The sequence below is a fragment of the Mus caroli genome, chromosome 2 (genome assembly GCF_900094665.2).
Source record: "Mus caroli chromosome 2, CAROLI_EIJ_v1.1, whole genome shotgun sequence".
Taxonomy (NCBI): domain Eukaryota; kingdom Metazoa; phylum Chordata; class Mammalia; order Rodentia; family Muridae; genus Mus; species Mus caroli.
In genome coordinates this window covers 113,177,594-113,197,232 of record NC_034571.1, presented here as the reverse complement: position 1 = coordinate 113,197,232, position 19,639 = coordinate 113,177,594, and the positions used below count along the sequence as shown (strand labels likewise).

Genomic DNA, 19,639 nt, shown 5'->3' with positions numbered 1-19,639 from the left:
CCTGAAACTGTAAAACTCAGAGAAGAAAACCAGAGAGACACTGCATCATACTGTTCTACATAGAGTTTTTAAATTTGTATCAAGCAGTCCAGGCCTCAGTCAAAAATAAGAGTCATCATACAGAGTTGCCTCAAACCAAAAAGGTGCTGTATGGCAGAGCAGTCAACAGGAGTGAGAAGACAACCACCTCATGAGAAAAAAACATGGCTAATATGTATAAGGAACTCAAAATAAGTCAGTAGCAGAAAAGCATGCTGACTCAAAAGAGGCCTTCAATAGAAATCCTCACAGGACGTCATTACAAATGTAATATATTTTAAAGATGCTCACCACAGATAATCAAGAAATGCAAAATAAACCCACCATGAGCGGTCCCCTCTGTACTCTGCTCAGTATGGGTTAGTGCGGAGAGTTCCTGAGAAAAAGTGAAGCTGCTTACTCCGTAACCTCGTAATCCTGATACTGGGCATGCAAGTCTGTGTGTGGAAAAGATGCCTGCATTTCCAGGCCAATTGTTGCAGCCTCAATAGCAAAGATACTTCAGTTAAATTTTACTCCATGACCTGGGTATGATTGAGCCTTTAATTCCAGCACACAGGAGTCAGAGGCAGGCAGATCTTTCAGTTAAAGGCCAGCTAGCCAGGGTTACTCAGAGAAACCCTGTGTTTAAAATCCTGACATTTTTAGGAACTGGTAAACTAGGAGACAGTTTCTTAAATATGCCAAGCCCAGAAAAACAATTGCTGCATGATGTCTTATTTGTGAACTGTAGTAATGTTGAAGTCACAGGAAAAGCCTAAGTGGTAGTTAGGATGGAGGCTTGTAGGCATAATGTTACTGTGCACTGTGTAGAGATCATCTGTGTGTTATCCAAACATTGAGTTCTGTGTCCCTGTGTCTGCTTGCAGTCCTTGTTCTGAGAATCTCCTGTCTCAATGTTGTGTAAACATTGCTCTCCAATTATTCCCTGTGATTGGTCAATAAGAGCTGAGCAGCCAATGACTGATCAGGGAAAAGAAATGGCTGGATTTCCTCCCAGCCAGGGGAGTGGACAGGAAGGGAGATGGTCCAGGAGACATCATGAGAAAACAAGTGGAGCAGAGAAAGCTATAGAATGCAAATATCTCAGGAATTATGGCTGGAAGATAGCCAGATTTGCCTAGAAGATTCAGATAGATTAATACTGGTCAGCTGTTGGGCCTTAGAGCTGTTAAATGAATAAAACAGTCCAGTCTCCATTATTTGGGAACTAGCCAGGTTAAGAGAACACTGTAACATTTATAAATTAACACTAATGGGATACTAGGGAATTGTTAGTCAAAGGTATTTGAAGAGAGTTGAATAGAATTTTCTGTCAGCCTCATTTGTTATGTATGTGTGCTATGGAGGATAATGAAAGGCTGCTAAAAGAATAAAGGTCTTAGGAGTTCAGATCTATTCTTGAGACAAATTATTTATTGGTATGTTTTAGTAATAGCTGATATGTATGTGTTCCCAGCAGGAAGATGATTTGAAATGGGTAGAAGAAAATGTCCCTTCTTCTGTGACTGATGTGTAAGTTTTTGAATTTTTACCTTAAGAATCCCGTTTCGATGTTAGTATTACTTTATTATTGTTTTCAGAGGGAAACTGAGGAGAAGTCTAGTGAGAATATGAAGTATCAAGGAATGGTTAAAATATTAGGAGCAACATAAAACCAAAAATAATTAGGACTGCTCATTTGCATGCTATTTCTGTTTATAATGATTTAGCCCTAGGTCAGTCTAAAGTCCGTTGGCTAGTTCTTTTTAAATTTCTGAATTCCTTCCTGGAGCTTTAATGTTAATGAGACATAGACCCAGCCACTCTGTAGGGTATGTTTAATTCTTTCTTTATAACTTGAATAATTCTGATTATTTTTTAATTTGTTTGTATCTTAAAAGAGATACAGATCTTAGCTAAGTTGTAAAAAAGGTTTAAATTTTGCTCCTTGTCTATTGTCCTTCATGAACAGTTTGTGACCTTATTTAATATCATGTTTCTCTGCAGAGCACTTCCGGCCTTGCTGGACTCAGATGAGGTTAGTGATCAAATCATGGACTTTATCTCATTTGATCTGGTAACTAAATAGCCACTCATGAGTTCTCCATTGACGAAGAATCTTGACTGCCTACTCACGTGTGGACTGGTTTGGCTGAAAAAGACAGGAATGGGCATACAAAAATTCCTTTCTGTATATCTTTGTGTACATAGTCCCTTTTTCAGAGTTACATGGTCAGACTTATGAATTAGAAGTTAGTAACAAACTAGGTGTGGTGATACATGCCTTTAATCCCAGAGGCAGACAGATCTCTGAGTTTGAGGCCAGCCTGGTCTACAGAGTGAGTCTAAGACAGCCAGGGCTACACAGAGAAACCTTGTCTTGAAAAAAACAAACAAAAAAAGTTGGGAAACAGACACTGAACTCTGTACTTTGCAGTTATTTTGTCTTTAAGAAATTCAGCTGTATCCTACTCTAATCTTGGAAAGCTAGGAATAGGGTTGAGAAAGGACTACAGTAAATCAGAACAAAGTTATTGCAAGTTATCTGTTACTAAATTCAACACTTCTGTGCTTCTGTTCTATAAAATGATATTATAATTAGTATCTCTAATATTTATGATGATTTAAATCTGTTTTTACCCCTTTAAATTTTGGTTTTTAAATTTTACCCCATGTGTGTGGGTGTTTTGCCTGCATGTGTGTCTGCACCACTTGTATATGTGGTGCCCTCAGAATCCAGAAGAAGATATTGGATCCCCTAGAACTGGAGTTAGAAGTGGTTGTTAATCAGTACATGGGGGCTGGGCACTGAATCAGGTCTTCTGAAAGAGCTGCCAGTTCTCTTGCTGCTGAACCTTTTGACTAAGTTTTTAGTCTTACTGTGGCTCTATATAGTCTATTGAGAAGCATTCACATGGTGTCTTATTGTGGCCTAGGCTTATGGAACTGACTATAACATCTTTTGAATGTTAGGGTGTTCTGATCATTGTAACAAAGTGTTTTAGGAACATTTTACCAGATTCTGACTCTTTGTTGATTTCTCACTGGCCTGCTTTATGGCACTATAAAAAATGTCAAATCCTTTAGCTGTTCTATCCATTGAAACAGTGAAAACTGTACCTTTCCAATCTGAATTGCTCCACCCCACACTTTGATTTCTGGGTTCTATTCTTTTTTTTTTTTTAATTAAAAAAAATTTTTATTATACCTTTTTTTATTAGATATTTTCTTTATTTACCTTTCAAATCTTACCTCCTTTCCTAGTTTCCCCTCCGAAAATCCCCTGTCCCCTCCCTCCTCCCGCTGCTTCCCAACCCATCTACCACTCTCATTTCCTAGCCCTGGCATTCCCCTATACTGGGGACCAAGGGCACAACCTGCACAGGACCAGGGGCCTCTCCTCCCATTGATGATCGACTAGGCCATCCTCTGCTGCATATGCAGCTAGAGCCACCAGTCCTACCGAGTGTTTTCTTTGATTGGTGGTTTAGTCCCAGGAAGCTCTGGGAGTACTGGTTAGTTCATATTGTTGTTCCTCTTATAGGGTTGCAGACCCCTTCAGCTCAGCTCCTTGGATACTTTCTCTAGCTCCTCCATTGGGGACCTTGTGCTCAGTCCAGTGGATGACTCTGAACATCCACTTCTATATTTGTCAGGTACTGGCAGAGCTGCTCAGTAGACAGCTATATCAGGCTCCTGTTAGCAAGCTCTTGTTGTCATCCACAATAGTGTCTGGTTTTGGTGGCTGTTTATGGAATGGATCCCCAGGTGGGGCAATCTCTGGCTGGGTTCCATTCTTAAGATACCTGGGTCTCTCTTGAGGTCTTCCTCTGCTTTGTGTTTCCCATTGGTGGCCTCCCTAGGCCTCAGCTCTCTAGCTGCACTGTGTTCCATGGGCTACCACATATGGCATTCGTGGTTACTGCAGTGCTTTGGGACATTGGTTTCACCCTTCAACATTTGCCTGTGTGGAAATACTGCAAGTAAACATAATGGCTACCACAGTGCTCTTTATGTGGTAAGAAACACAAAATTTAGCATCCTTACGGTTTTTGTTTTTCTTTTTCAAGACAGGGTTTCTCTGTGTAGCCTCAGCTATCCTGGAACTCACTTTGTAGACCAGGCTGGCCTCGAACTCAGAAATCTGCCTGCCTCTGCCTCCTGAGTGCTGGGATTAAAGTCGTGTGCCACCACGCCCAGCTCTTATTTTATTTTTTTTTAGTGTGCAGTGTGTGTGTGTGTGTGTGTATAGAGGCCAGCGGATCTATTTTGTTGTCTTCCTCTGTGTGTCTACCATAATTTTTAAACAATTTTTCTCATTGAATCTCATTGCAGCATGATATTTCTGACTGGCTGGGTAGTATGCCCCTGAGTTTATTACTATTGCACCTTTTTATTTTTGTATTAGTCTATATGTATAAGCATTTTTCTGCACATATGTAAGTACATCATGTTTATGACTGGTACCTGAAGCCAGAAGGTACACAGACAGACTCATACACCAGAGTTCAGTTAAAATAAGATTTTCACAGATCTACGGTACAGCACTGTGCTTGCATGTAACAGTATTGTATTGCACACTAAAAGCCTGTAAAGCATGTTGAATTTCCTTCTGAGATGTAGTTGAGTCATTTAACCTCAGATGGGGCCTGTAATGTTTTAGAATTACCATAGATATACTACTATAAACAATTAACCTAGAAAGGTATTTGTGAAAAAATATTGTTTGAGCCATTTATATAGAACTTTTTTAGAATTTAGACCTTTTTAAGTTATGTACTTAGAATAAATCTTTTCCTCCTTAGGAACGAATGATCACACACTTTGAAAGGTCAAAGATGGAGTAAACAATGGAAAACTGCCATAGAAGATGGCTTGTATTGGGGAAGAGACAGCTTGTGTGTCAGTCTTCTGCACTGCTCCATGGGATTAAAGGAGGCAATGACATCTTCCTCTGTTTCTTGATCTCTGTGCATGGGAGCTGGGGAGAGGTGTCAGCCAAGGAGAGCAGCTTACTGAAACATATCCATGGGATGAGAAAAACCTACCAGCTTCTTTACATCATCGACACCCTTTCCCTCCCAACCCCATCATGGCTGTTTTTGCAAGCTACATGTTGTCCCTGAACTTTCTATTCCATTGTTTAATCTGTCAGACTAGGAAGTTTAAAGTTTATGAAAGGACTGTGTCATTTACACCATAGTTTGTCATCTCTAGGAGCAACTGCCTGTGATTTTATTTATTTAGGAAGTTGGTAATGGGAGAAATTATCATTTATTTTTGAGTTTCCTGGGAAGTCAAGATTACATCTTGCAGAAGTAGTTTGTGGGGAATAGGCCCTTTTGAGTTAAGGAACTATAGATCTATCAGTGACCAAAAGGGAAGGGGGGGGGGGCGGGAAGCGAGAGAAACTTACATGTGATTCAAAATCAAGTGCAATTTTGTTTACAAATGGTGTATATTAAAGATTTTTCTATTTCAGATGTGCTTTAAAGAGAAATACTAACTCTTCTGACATCTGATATTATGACACATCCCATTGCTGGCAATGTGGTGCACACTCCAAAACTTTTAACTACCATTTAGTCAGCCTCAAGGGCAGCATTGCAGTCACAGGCGATGCTTGATTTCCCTTCATGCCGTTCTTTGGGATTGCACCAGATGCCAAGAGGCACTCTGTTTCCGTGCTGTGATTGTTCGCCCTGCAAGAGGGATTATCATGCTTCAGAAGGGGGAGCTTACAGAGAGGGAACAGGTCCCGTTGCTTTATAAGCAGGTATTCTTGCATGAAGTGGTATGGAGGCCCTAGACTGCTGCTGCTTTTTTTTCTTTTTAAAGATTGATGGTTCTAGTTTCTGATGTTGGCTTAGAGACTGCTTATAACATCACCAGGTGATGGGATTCACTTGAAGCACTGTATTTCAGTTTTGATCGTTTGATCCCGTTTTGCCTTCCCTAAATTTTTGTTCTACATGAAAAGTTCATGCCACTTTTTAATATAAAAATTTTAACAAAACTAGTGTCTCTCTCATTTATTTCAAATTTTCCCTTCACACCCTTCTTTCAGACCCTAGTAGAGACTTTCTTTCCATGACTTTTACTACAGATTCTCTTATTTTCTGTTGAAACATATGACACACCAGAGGAGGGCACCAGATCTCATCATAGATGGCTGTGAGCCACCATATGGTTGCTGGGAATTGAACTTAGGACCTCTGGAAGATCAGTCAGTGCTCTTAACCTCTGAGCCATCTCTCCAGCCCTTTTTTTTTTTTTTTTTTTTTTTTTTTTTTAAATACAACCCAGAGCAACCTGCCCAGGAGTGCCAGTAGGCTGGGCTTTCCCATATCAATTATTAATCAAGAAAATGCCCCCACAGAATTGCCTACAGGCTAATCTGATAGAGACATTCCTTTTAAATGAATTTCCTAAGTAACTCTTAGCTTATATCATGTTGACAAAAAGCTAACCACTGCTTGTGGACGTTGTACATCGTGGTGCGGAGCCTAGTGCGCACCACGATGTACAACGTCCACAAGCAGTATGACTGCCTCTGCCTCCAAAGTGCTGGGATTAAAATTAAAGGCCTGCGCCACCATGCCCGGCTGGTAGAACTCTTAAAGAACAATAATAGGAAATAAGGTATTGTCTTAGGGTTTTACTGTTGTGAACAGACACCATGACCAAGGCAAGTCTTATAAGAAACATTTGATCAGTTGATCCCATTCTGGATTGATTGAGTCAAACGGACGTTTTAGCAATGTCTCCAGGTGCAATGGCCTGGAGGCCAGGACAATGACTCTGTAAAGTGTTTGCCACACAGCATGAGGATCCGGGTTTGTTTGGATTCGAGTTATCCATGTGACAAAGCTAGTGCCCATACACTGAGACTAAAGACAGGTGGGTCCCAGGAGCTTACTGGCTTGCCGGTGAGCTAGACTGGCTAACTGTAAAAGGGGTAGATGTGTCTCAGAAACGAGCAAACAAAAACACAGGCCATTTCTCATAACATGGAAACCAGCTGAGGAAGACATCTATCTGACCTCTGGCCTGAAACATTGGTCAGTAACAGTGGCTCGCCAGAAGTGTTTACCAAATTACATCTTCATTCATGTATCTGACCTTTGGGCAGGCTGCTCTAGAATCTCTTGCAGGTAGATTCTGAGGTTGCTTCCAAACATCCTCCAGTGCATACACAACACAGTCCTGTATGCAATCCCTAAGGGATTATGCCGGGGCTAAGTAACATTAGCCTATAATGGCTTTCGTGTTCAAGGGTATGAACTCACTTTGAGTTCATACTATTCTCCAAAGTTTGAGTAAAGTTGGAATGAGGTCTGAGCCTGAATTTTTCAAAAGTTGCTTGACTAGGCACTAGGAGAGAATCACTGGTCTACAGCTTTAACAATGTAAACCTAAGGTACACCTAAGAATTAGCTGAAATGTAATGATGGTACTGAAGCAATCTACTGACTGGCTAGAGTGTGTCAGACTTGACAGATGTTCACGATTCTAATCGGTCTTACTCTGAAGAAGGTTTTGCAGAGTACGAAAGTAAGGCCTGCAACAATCTATTTCCGAAGAAAACGAAAAGCCAAATTTCCTAAGTGGTATATCTCCAAGCCAAGACTGACGCCAAGGCAGAAGTTCCTTTTTCCTCGGTGGTTGGGTGGGCGGGATTTTGAGACAGGGCCTCATGTATCCTAGGCTGGCTTCAAACTGAAGATAACTGGACCTCCTGCGTGCTGGGATGTCTGGGTGCCACCTCTCCTGACACCCAGCCCAGTGAGCTCAATTCCTCGTCGAGAGGTCTTCACTACGTTGTCTGCCTAGGACGACGATTCTCGGGCTGGCGAGATGCCTCAGTAGTTAGGAGCACTGACTGCTCTTCCAGAAGTCCTGAGTTCAATTCCCAGCAACCACATGGTGGCTCACAACCATCTGTAATGGGATCTGATGCCCTCTTCTGGTGTGTCTGAAGACAGCTATAGTGCACTCATGTAAATAAAACAAATAAATAAATCTTTAAAAAAAAAAAAGATCAGTTTCTCTCCTACCACCACAAACACCAAGGAACTCTGAGCAGCTGGTATGGATGTGAACTCGGGTTGGGGGCGGAGCTTCTGCGGCGGAAGGGGCGGGCTTAAGGCAACAGGAAGTCCGGCGGCGAGGATGGAGTTGTTGCTGAAGGCCCTGTAGCGGGGGTCCCTGGTGGGATCCGAGTCTTCCCTGTTTTTGGACGGCAGACTCCTCCCAGCAGCAGGGGCGGGACGGTGGCGGCGAAGCTCCCGCAGCCATGCATGACGCTTTCGAGCCGGTGCCGATCCTGGAAAAGCTTCCCCTGCAGATCGACTGCCTGGCTGCCTGGGGTGAGCCGCGGGGCCTCGGGTCAGGGAGGCGGCGGCCCCTCACGCCAAGCTATAGAGAGGCAAGGCGTCTGACCTGTGGGTGGGCTGTGGACGCAGGCTGTCAGAGAGGGCGGACGTGACTGGACCTCGGGCAGCTTGGGTGATTGTTAAGGAAGGACAGTCCATTTGTGGACGCTCCGCGCTCTCTCTTGTGCGCTATGCAGTTGGAGGCTGAGCTCACATTATTAATGTGCTCTGTTGGGGCCCATTTCGGTTCCCAAGAAGTCTTGAGTGAAAAGGGCAAAGCCTGCCAGGGGCTTCATCTTGTTAAATGATTGCGGTGTTTTCTAGGTGACAGACAATGTTAGCACCGTATGCTTCAGAACATTTAGTGTTCCTTAGTTTATTTTTCCTTTTAGTAGATAGCTCACATACTCCTTGACTACCTTATGTCGTGAGGTGCCCAAGTTACCTGACTGAAGTGGAAGAGCATCATAACAGATTGCTGTGAAACCTGACCCATGCGACCTTGTATACTTTTTCTTGGGATTGACCAATGCAGAAAGCAAGGTCAGCATCCTTCGTGTGTTCTGGAGTTCAAGAAGATAAATCTTGGCTCTCAGGCTACATTGAGTGCTTTTCTATGCGTCGTTATTGCCCATAACAGGCTACGTAAAAATAATTCAGTGTTTTCTGTTAATGTCCATGCCCTAAATATCAAGGGCTCATACAAAAGTAAAGTTCAGAATCTTTACATAGAGTTTACGCTGAGAAAGGCACCACGATGGACCACAAGAAAATGTTGATGGTGACCAGTGTGATGAGCATCTGTTGCTAGCGCTTCCCAGGCATTCTTGCAGGTTCTTTGTGGACTCCTTAGAGGGATTCACATCTTTTTTTTTTACTCTGTGCTCTTCTTTGAGCAGCCCCTAGCCTCTGTAAAATAGTACCTCCAATGTAAACTGATGTAGTCCTTTGAATTAGGGAGAGAATAGAACCCAATTTCCTACAGCCATCTCAAGAAAACCTCATTTCCTGGAGGAAAGTGCCCTCATAGAAAATAATACATGGAGGGATTCATTTCTCTTTTGTTTCATTAAATATGTATTGGATACCCACCTGTACCGTTCTCTCCACCATGGACAGGAATACAAGGATGAATGAGAAATAGTCTGTGTACCCAGAACACTTTGGGGCACAAAAGCATGAGGGCAGGTTATGACACCGGATAGATGATACCAGAAGTATGTGCTACCTATTTCAACACGCAGGGCAGGTATTCAGTTCAGTCTAAGGCATAACATCCAAGCAAGATGAGTGCAACTGCCTGCCACACACTTGCCTTAGCGTGTCACAGTCATTGACTCTGCTCCTCTGAGAGAGACTCATTGACTTCACATTGTTAGAGTAAAGCTCATCTTAGCTCAGCTTCTCAAGACCAGCTTGGGAATGATAAGTGGCTTTTGTCCTGCTTGGACCCCACACCAAACAGGAGAAATGCCCGGTCCCCTCGGTTACTAAGGTCGCTGCTGGAGTACAGGAAGGCTGTTCACTTTCAGGCTTTAGATAATAACTATTGCTGCTTTAGCACTAGCAATTATTGCTACTTCTAGTCACTGCCCCTTTTGTGTATGTTGGTCTCTTACCTGGAAAGTTCATCTAGCAATCAGAACATGAAGACCCAGACAAAATTTAAGCTGGAAGACTGGCATAATCTGTCTCTCTTGTGGGCAACAGAAATGAGGACATTGAAGGTATCCCTGAACTCCAGTTATAGAATCCAGCTGCCTTTTTGGCACTGGGATGTCTAATAGCATGGCCCTAACAAGACAATTTTGGGGTTTTGATGTCTTTTTAAAAATGTTAAAAAGTGCAGAAATATTATGAGAATATGTTTCTGATTTAATCCCAGGTTTGTAGTATGGGGCTGCTTCAGACTGTCCACTGCAGCTGACCATGATTTGCCTTATGCATGGGGTGTGATTTTGCCTTTGGTTCTGCAATTGTGTGACCTTTGGAATTCTGGGGACTTTCAGAGGGACATGAATGCTAGGGCCCCGAGAGGATTGTTGTTTGGTGGTTGACTCTTTTCTGTCTTGGTTTGTTAAGTAGTAGCTGCAAGCAAAGAAAGAAGAAATTAGGTATCTTGAAGGCAAAGATCGAACTTGCCCCAATCAACAGGATGTAGTAGTCTGTCAAGAATGTCACCTCCTTTCCTTTCAATCCTTTATCTCTCCTATCTAGTGTTAGTGGGTTGAAAGAGTGGAAGAAAGGGTAGAAAAAGGTGGAAGAGAGAAGAACCCACCAAGTAGTAAAAGACAAGCTACACCCCCTGGCCCCTAAACTTCCTATTAGACAATGGAGCCAAGGATGTTGCTTATCTGTCAGTATCTCTTGCTTGGCAGCCTAGGCTGGTTTAAACTCAGTGAAGTCCTCCTGCCTTAGTGGTCCCAGTGTTGGGCTTATAGGCACAAACTACCATGTCTGGCAAAATAGTGTTTTCAGATTGTTTCATTGTCTGACATCTTTCCTCCTCTCCCACTCCTCCTCCTTGGCCCCTGTGCTCCCCACCCCACACACACTCTGGGGATTTAACCCAGGGTTTATATGTCTCACACTAGGAGATGCTCTCCTACTGAGCCATAGTTCCATCCTCCTCAGACATCCACGCTAAAGAAATAGGGTTAAACAAAAGCTAATTATCTTTCTTTGGGCTCTTTTTAGAGGAATGGCTTCTTGTTGGAACCAAGCAAGGGCATCTTCTTCTCTACAGGATTCGGAAGGATGTTGGTGAGTGTCAGACCGATGGCTTGTGATGGGATCGAAAGCTCTAACTAGTCAGCTTTACCAGTTAGCTAGTGTACGGGTGTAAAAACAGATTCCTGGCCATAAAGGGGTGACTAGGCTCAGGGGCTGTGGGGAAATAGGGAGAAACATGAGAATCTCCTGGGATTTGTTTAATAAGTGGTTTCCTAGCCTCCTCTGGTAGGTAGAGCAGAATACCAGCCTCCTTCTTATAGAGGTCATTCACTACCTAATAAGAAATGTTTCTGATGGAATAGAATCCTGTATAAATGCTACATAGTGGTAGGCAAAAAGAACAGTAGCCATTGATGGGGATTGCACTTGCTTATGAGGATAGGCTAGGACGAGCGGATCTGGGTTCATGCCCAGTTTTACTTCGTGGTTATATGACTGGTGAGACCTTTCTGATACTAGCATTGTCATTTGTAAACTATGACAAAGTTGTTGGAAGCGCATAAAGCAATAGTCGGCTTGAAAAGCCTTTGAAAATGCAAGTTCTTATGGTGACTTTGTCAGTAATAATGTAAAATAACAACTAAAGAATTTGAAATCCATTCTGTTAAAGACTACCCCCCTCTTCTGGATTTACATCTGTACTTTTCCTTATGGAAGCTAGATATTCGGGAGGCTGGAGAGCACCTGACTGCAGCATGTGTCATGCAGCCTTGTCAGTGTGTGTGTGTGTGGTGTGTGTGTGTGTGTGTGTGTGTGGTGTCTTCATGTGTGAACGTGATTATGTATCCATACATACGTACCTGATCCCCTAGGGTTGGAGTTATAGGTGGTTGTCAGCTGGCAGACATGAATGCTGAGAGGTAAACTCCAGCCCTCTGCAAGAGCAGCACGTGCTCCTGACCACGAGCCGTCTCTCCAGCCCCAGCAAGTGCATCGTTTTTAGGTTTACTCTCGATTTCCTTAGTGACTTAGGTTAAGAGTAAAACAGTCTTTCCAGCCAGGTGTGGTGACTTCATGCCTCTAATTGCAGCATGTAGAAAGCTGAGGCAGGAGGATTGTTGCAAGTTCAAGACTAGCCTGGACTACATAATTAGTTTCAGGTATGCAGGCCCATGACTATCTCAGGAAAATGTATGTGTGTTGTTGTGGTGTGAGATGCACTGGCTGCTTTTTTTTTCATGGCATATTAAGTTTTGCCCGAAAGACTAGATTTTCAGACCCCTTGGGATAGTGAGTAAATTTTTCCTGTATTTTGCTTTGCTTTTTTTTGTTTTTGGTTTTGTTTATTTGTTTTTGAGGCAGGGTCTTGCTATGTAACCCTTGCTGTCCTGGGCTCACTTTGTAGACCAGGTTGGCCTCAAACTTGCAAAGATACATCTGCCTCTGCCTCTCAAGTGCTGGGAGTAAAGGTGTGTGCCACTATGCCTGGCTGTGTGTGGGGTTTTGTTTTGTTTTGTTTTGTTTTGTTTTAATGAAGTCATTTCAAAGGAACACAGCTGGCAGTCTGGCAGGATTGGCCAACAGAAAATAAGAGTTGTAGCCAGTCAATGCCTCCCCCACAAGCTTGCTGCCTTCTTAGACCTTTAATTATTTTTTAACTCGCCCAGCATTTTTCTGACGAGAAACCATAGCAGGTGCTGTTACAGAGGTTTTCCCGTGCTGTGTGCTTGCAGCTCCCACTTGAGACGGAAAACTGAAGCAGGAGGCAGAAGGCCACATAGGGCGTTTGGGAAGAGGAAGGGGGAAGCAGGAGGTGGGTGCAAGGTGATTCCAGGCACACGTGCCTTGGAGGAGACGTGACCACAGGCAGCCGCAGGAACATCCAGGAAACACGTGTCAGGGAGACAGCTCACTTCTTCCTGTCACAAGGCAGTTGTCAAGAGGGCTGGCCAGGAGATGTCAGGCTTCTGCTTTCAGGCTCTGCAGCACTGAGCCAGAGTTGCTTTAACGGCCATCACCAGCTTCTAAACCTGCTCCGGGCACCCCTCTTCTTAGAGTGAACCAACTTCCCATCAACTATCATTTGAAAGAACCTGAGGGTCCCTCTCCACAGGTGTCCAGACACATAGGGAACTCATCTTCTAGCATCCTCCCGACACAGAGTAGCCTCAGACTCCACAGTACACAACTAGAATGGACAATGAGCACATGGCTCAGGGTCACAGCCTCTCTGAAGCACAAGAATCAGGCCTGACCAAGCTCTGGAGACCCTGAGGTCTTATCCTTTAAGATTTTTCCACTGAGGTCAGGGTGACAGTAATGAGTGTGATGTTTAATATTCTAGTCGAATATGCTATTATTTGGAAAATTTGTGACTTGGTGAAGCTATTTTTCCAGATGTTAGTGTTTCAAAGTATATATGAGTAAAAGGGCCATCCAGTATGCCAGACAGATCGGGGCTCTTAGTGTAACTGAGTAAAAAGCTCACTGGTGTGTCTGAGGTTGAGTTCCCATTCACAGAAACACCCTTCATCAAGTTTTGGTATATTATCAACAATGAAGATACAATTACTTGAAAAAACAGAATATTGCTCTTTTCAGCTGTATACATGTAAGAACAGATGTTTGTCAAACACTGGCTGTTCCGTTAGACACCTCAAATATGATGTTGGAACATGCCATGGTGCTACATACTTGTAATCCCAACACCTGAAGCCCGGGCAAGAGCTGCAGACCGTCCTAGACTGTATAATGAGGTCCTGTTCCACAGACCCAGTGAGACTGTCTCACAGACCAACCAACCAAGGAGGGCCAGCAAGATGGTCCAGTGCGTGAAGTGCTTGGCTGATGACCCAGATTTACTCCCCAGAACCTGTGTAAGGAGAGAAGGAGAGAACTGACTCCACAAGTTGTCCTTTGCCATGATGTGTGTTCCTGCCCCCAGTAATAAAATAATACTAAGAAAAACTGAAAACTCATGTGGTAGTTCGTGCTATAATTCCCACATTCAGGAAGCTGAGGCAGGAAGATTGCAGTGAATTCAAGGGCAGCCTAGGCAATGTAGTAGAATCTATGCCCCCCACTCCCCAGGCTACAGAGTAAGGCCTTTTCTTAGAAAATATGGGACTAATGACACCAGCTCTTTGGAATTAGTTGTGAGGTGATACACAATACAGATTAAATCAACCCAGCATTTTGTGTCTAGTCTCGACCTCGTAGTAGCTATTGTTGTTGTTGTTATTATTATTATTATTATTATTATTGCTCTCATTTTGATCAGTAACTTCTACAGCTAAGTATGTATCCCCAGCAAGACTGGGCTCTCGTGTTTTTATGGTGTTGACTGTCTTCCACTTTTTTGTAACAGTGCCAGCAGATGTAGCCTCACCTGAAAGCGGCAGTAAGTGTAGATGCATCCCCCTGCTCTAGCTTGGAGATGGTAGTGTTTGCTCTGCCCTCGTGGTGCAGGATGGGTCGCTGCTGGGGCTAGTTCTAGGTGCAAGCAGACTTTGTTCTGGGTCTCAGGGCTTGGGCTCTCATGTTTGACTACCATGCTTTACCCTCTTCCTGTGAAGCACTTGGCCAAGGTATTTCGTAGGGTAAGATCTTCAGACTCCAGGTACCTCGCTGCTTTGGGAAACATTGTGTGATCTTTTCTGCTGATGCCAAAAGTGCTTGAGACCCTCTGCTGTAACACTGGAGTTGAAAGCCACCTGCAGTGTGCAGTAAAGACAGCTGTCTGTTTAGACCTCTGACTTTTAGGTGTTTTTAGAGATTTCTTAGGAGTGCATATGATGCTGCAGCTTTCTTGTGTTAGGTGTATCTCTGTGTTTGGGACTACAGAGGTTTGTTTGTTTTCCATAGGTTGTAACAGGTTTGAGGTAACACTAGAGAAGTCCAATAAGAACTTTTCCAAAAAGATCCAGCAGGTAAGTGGCTGTGCACACTGCTATAAGAACTTTTGGCTTCTGTGAGACCCTGCTGTGTTAGTCTGTTTTCAGGACTGTAATGCAATAACTGAAGCAGCTACTTTAGGAAGAAGAGATTGACTGAGTTCATAATTCTAGAAGTTCAAGACTATGGTGCTTCCAGCATCTCAGCCATGGTGAAGGCTTATAACACGACACGTGCAACAAACACATTGTCAGGCAGGAAGCCAAAGATGATTCTGAAAGAGACTCGACCTGTTCTAACAACCTTACCTCTCTTGAGAACTAACTGAAGAATGCCATGAGCACTAACTCACTTGGTTAATTACATATCCCCAGTGACTTACAGATTTCCCACCAGGCCTTACTCCTAAAATCAACAGTGGGACCAGGCTCCCAACAAATGCATCAGCTATTAGGGGATACACTGAAGTCCTATCCAAAGCTAGAACTTGATAATGTTCTCTCTACCCCCTTTATATAGGGAATCTCTGCCCATGGTCAAGTGCCCGAATCTTCTGTCACAAGCAGAAACCATGGTTACACATAATCATGATTCAAGTGTCTGTAACCAGTACAGACCCTTTAGTCTAATTTAGCCTTCTTGTTAAGTGAACGTTTGTTACAGATTACCGGAAATGTTTAATTGAGTCGAATGATTTTCTGTTTTCCAGATCCATGTGGTTTCCCAGTTTAAGATTCTGGTCAGCTTGTTAGGTAAGAAGAAGGGCTACATTTGTGTTTCGTGTGTTAATTCAACAGTGGTTTACAATGAGCTGGTGTCTTCTAACCAGATACATCAGGGCATATGGGTAATAAAGGCAATATTTGCCATGAACTTGAACTCTGTTCTTCAAATTCTCTGTTCAGTGATCATCATGCCGAAATTCAGAAAGTGAGTGGTAATGCATATGGTGGCAGCGCTGTGGGGTCCGAGGAGAGGGGAGGCAGACACACTTCACAGGAAGAGAGGAGGAGGCAGAAGGAACAACTTTTTTTTTAAGATTTATTTATTATCTAAGTACACTGTAGCTGTCTTCAGATTCATCAGAAGAGGGTGTCAGATCTTATTATGAATGGTTATGAGTCACCATGTGGTTGCTGGGACTTGAATTCAGGCCCTTTGGAGGAGCAGTCAGTGCTCTTAACCGCTGAGCCATCTCTCCAGCCCATCAAGGAATAACTTAAGCAAGGCCATCATGTGGCAGCAGGTGTTCCTTGTGGCCTGACTTAGGACATGTGGTGGTGAAGAGTGGCCCGCTATTAAGCAAGAGACAGATGGGGGCCAGAATTGTTAGAGCCCAGGCTTGCAAAGCAGCCCGAGGCTGAAGAGTAGAAACTTATCTCAGGCCCTGTGCTGTTTAGCCAGAGGCTTAAATAGCAGAATCACTTTAGACTTAGTCCCTGGGTCTACAGTGAGATTACGCACTAAGTCCTCACCGCAGGAAGCTGCTCTAGTTCAGATGTCCCGGTAGTCTTCCTGCCCAATTTTCCTTACCTGTGGTCAGCTGTAAAGGAAAGAGAGCTGGCTGGCAGTAAGATAGTCTGAGAGACTGCACTCACATGCTGGTGCTGTTGGGTTATAATTGTTGTATTGTTAGTTATTTTTAATCTCTTACTATGCCAAGTTAAGCTTTATCAAAGGTTATATGAGTACGAGATTAATACAGAGTCTGGCGCTCTCCTGATTTGGGCACTGGCTGGTGTCTCAGAAGTGAGTGGTTCATGGGAGACCACTGCATTGCTTTGTTAGTCTTGCTTAAGCAGAAATCCTTGCCATGGTTTATACAAAATCTAGAGAGAATTTCTTTTTTCTAATTGGAACTTCTTAGCATACGCAGCTCAGAAAGTTATTTCCTGGGTAAAGCTGCTGACATGTTTCCACCCATGAAAAGGACACATACAGTAGGGCTGAAGTGAGCCCATGCAGAGTCGTGAGGGACAGAGCACCGGGTCAGAAGGTGTACTGTGAGCGTCCGGAGTGGTTGTCGTTAGTGAGACTGGAGGTACATCTCACCCAGGGCTACAGCTCTCTTCTTGTAGATGTTACAGTTACTTCTTTTGGTTTTATCTTAGAGACTATATTAGAGACTGGCATAGTGATGTTGTACTTCCTCCCAAACAGAAAACAACATTTATGTCCATGACTTACTGACATTTCAACAAATCACTACAGTCTCAAAGGCCAAGGGTGCATCACTGTTCACCTGTGACCTCCAGGTGAGTGTGCTTGAGGGGGACCTTGGCTTTGTGACTCCAGCATCACCACGTTCCTACCACTCCATGGAAGGACGACTCTGACATCCAAACCCAAAACCTTCAGAGAGAGTACTTTGCTTTGGATCTTGTTAGATGAGGTACGAGATGCAAGATTTGCATTCCCCATGTGCTAATTAACATGCCAGGTATTTGTGTGTCACAGGGGACTAGCCAGAGGAAAGGCGGTTGTCAGACAAACATTAGTAGGAAAGCAAGACTTTACATAATATCATGAACTTGTTCAAGATATTAAATTGACTTGTTCTAAGCAGGTTTGCCATGGTCTTTGTCATTAGGGAGTTTTCATTGTTCAAAAAAGATCTTGTTTCTGCCAGTTCATCATCTTCTTCTCAGCTGGGATCACTGTTAGCTTTGGCAGCCCACTTCCACTCTTTATTGCTCTCTGCCTGGGGGTTTTCTCTTCCCAATTCTTCCTAAGAATTATAAGCAAGTCTGTTGTCACCAACTCATGACAGCCATGGGCAAGAAACATTTAAGGAAAGGCAGTTGGGGAGAGAGCAGTTGTCGGATGGGAAGTCTACTCTGGGTTTTGTTTCTGAATTGGGAATTCTCGTGTGGAGAAGTCATCCTGAACCAGATGTGTCTAAGCATTTGACTGAGTGGTGTTCCTCCGCCCAGCTGTGGCAGTGGGGCTTTAAGGTGCAGGGGATTTGCAGATTTGCATTCAAGTTGAGGTAGGGACTCGCCAGTCTGTTTGCCGCTGTGCTATGGAGTCATCAAATCCTCACTGGCTCGGGTGTCTCTCCTCAGCACACTGAGACGGGTGAGGAGGTGTTGCGGATGTGTGTGGCAGTGAGGAAGAAGCTGCAGCTGTACTTCTGGAAGGACAGAGAATTCCACGAACTGCAGGTAACGTCCACTGTGCCTGCTGTGCAGGCAGGGTGGGAGCTGGCACTGTAGCTAGCCTCGAGCCTCTTGGTTAGATCTAGTTAATCCCAGCTTGAGGTTCTCCCCAGGCAGACACTGATGTAGAGTCCTGGGCTTGCTTATTCGTGCCCACAATTCCACAGCATTCCTGCACACTGCTTTATCTTGTCTCTTCTAAGGGAGCCTTTCCTGCACTTTTTCCAGTTCCTGGGTGATTTATATTTTTATTAGGGTGACTCATATTGTTTATTGGTTGGTTGGTTTTCTTTTGTTATTGTTTTGAGACAGGATCTCCAGGTATCTCTGGATTCCTTGGAACTTGATAATGTAGACCAGGCTGGCCTTGAACTCACAGAAATCTGCCTGCCTTTGCCTCCCAAGTGCTAGAACTAAGTCCAGACCTTATTTGTATTTTATTTATATAGTTCTTCAAGAATTGTGCGCAGCACTGACGGCAGACACTATTGCATATGCCAGCAGAATTTTGCTGAAAGGACCCTGATATAGCTGTCTCCTGTGAGGCTTTGCCAGTGCCTGGCAAATACAGAAGTGGATGCTCACCGTCATCTATAGGATGGAACAGAGGGCCCCCAGTGTAGGAGCTAGAGAAAGCAACCAAGAGCTGAAGGGGTCTGCAACCCTATAGGTGGAATAACAATATGAACTAACCAGTACCCCCAGAGCTCGTGTCTCTAGCTGCATATGTAGCAGAAGATGGCCTAGTCAGCCATCATTGGGAAGAGAGGCCCCTTGGTCTAGCATACTTAATATGCCCCAGTACAGGGGAACACCAAGGCCAAGAGGTGGGAGTGAGTGGGTAGAGGAGCAGGGTGGAAGAGGGTATAGGGGACTTTTGGGATAGCATTTGAAATGTAAATGAAGAAAATATCTAATAAAAAAATTTTAAAAAAAAAGAATTGTGCTCAGGTATGGATAGAGGGTATTTTGCAGAATGGAGGTAATATAACAGAAAACATGAATCTCATCCCACCCTGTTTTAACATCTTCTCAGTTGAACTCATATTCTCTTTATCCAGGGAGACTTTAGTGTGCCAGATGTGCCCAAGTCCATGGCATGGTGTGAAAATTCTATCTGCGTTGGTTTCAAGAGAGACTATTACCTGATCAGGGTAAGCCTTCTGTTCTTGCTGCTCTCATCAGCTTGCCTTGGGCAAGTGACCATGACTTTACCTTGGCAGATGGTCATTGCTTCTGAACCATAGGCCTGGAGACTTCCTTAAGTAGAGCTTTGGGTATAACAGGGCTCCTGTTTGTTTGCATAACTCTCTGTGTGGGTGTGTGGGTGTGTCTTGTGTATCTGTGTGTCTGTGTGTGCGTGCATTTCCACAAGCCAGGTGTTCATGTAACTGAAGTCAAACAGAATCAACTCTCAGTTCTCTGCATTATTACCCACAGTATCTGGTGACTGGGGCAGGTCTTTAGGGCTGCTGTTAGTCCATCTGCCTGAATATCATGCTCTTTTCCCTATGTGTT

General features: G+C 43.8%; 2 protein-coding genes across 5 annotated transcripts in view; both read left to right on the top strand.

Annotated features, from left to right (window-relative positions):
* Tmem87a (transmembrane protein 87A) overlaps positions 1 to 6,040 on the top strand; it is a 48,053-nt gene extending 42,013 nt beyond the window's left edge. The window contains exons 18-20 of one of the 2 annotated variants that reach the window (XM_021182494.2): positions 1,499 to 1,554; positions 2,029 to 2,059; positions 4,827 to 6,040. In XM_021182494.2, the coding sequence (XP_021038153.1) occupies positions 1,499 to 1,554; positions 2,029 to 2,059; positions 4,827 to 4,868 (129 nt within the window). In that variant the 3' untranslated portion in view covers positions 4,869 to 6,040. The remainder of the gene's footprint in view (positions 1 to 1,498; positions 1,555 to 2,028; positions 2,060 to 4,826) is intronic. The other variant, XM_021182509.2, reaches the window with a different exon arrangement.
* A 2,127-nt stretch (positions 6,041 to 8,167) lies between these two features.
* Vps39 (VPS39 subunit of HOPS complex) overlaps positions 8,168 to 19,639 on the top strand; it is a 41,713-nt gene continuing 30,241 nt past the window's right edge. The window contains exons 1-8 of one of the 3 annotated variants that reach the window (XM_021183453.2): positions 8,168 to 8,390; positions 11,094 to 11,159; positions 14,437 to 14,469; positions 14,934 to 14,998; positions 15,673 to 15,715; positions 17,124 to 17,218; positions 18,029 to 18,127; positions 19,183 to 19,275. In XM_021183453.2, the coding sequence (XP_021039112.1) occupies positions 8,318 to 8,390; positions 11,094 to 11,159; positions 14,437 to 14,469; positions 14,934 to 14,998; positions 15,673 to 15,715; positions 17,124 to 17,218; positions 18,029 to 18,127; positions 19,183 to 19,275 (567 nt within the window). In that variant the 5' untranslated portion in view covers positions 8,168 to 8,317. The remainder of the gene's footprint in view (positions 8,391 to 11,093; positions 11,160 to 14,436; positions 14,470 to 14,933; positions 14,999 to 15,672; positions 15,716 to 17,123; positions 17,219 to 18,028; positions 18,128 to 19,182; positions 19,276 to 19,639) is intronic. The other 2 variants (XM_021183447.2, XM_029473727.1) reach the window with 2 other exon arrangements.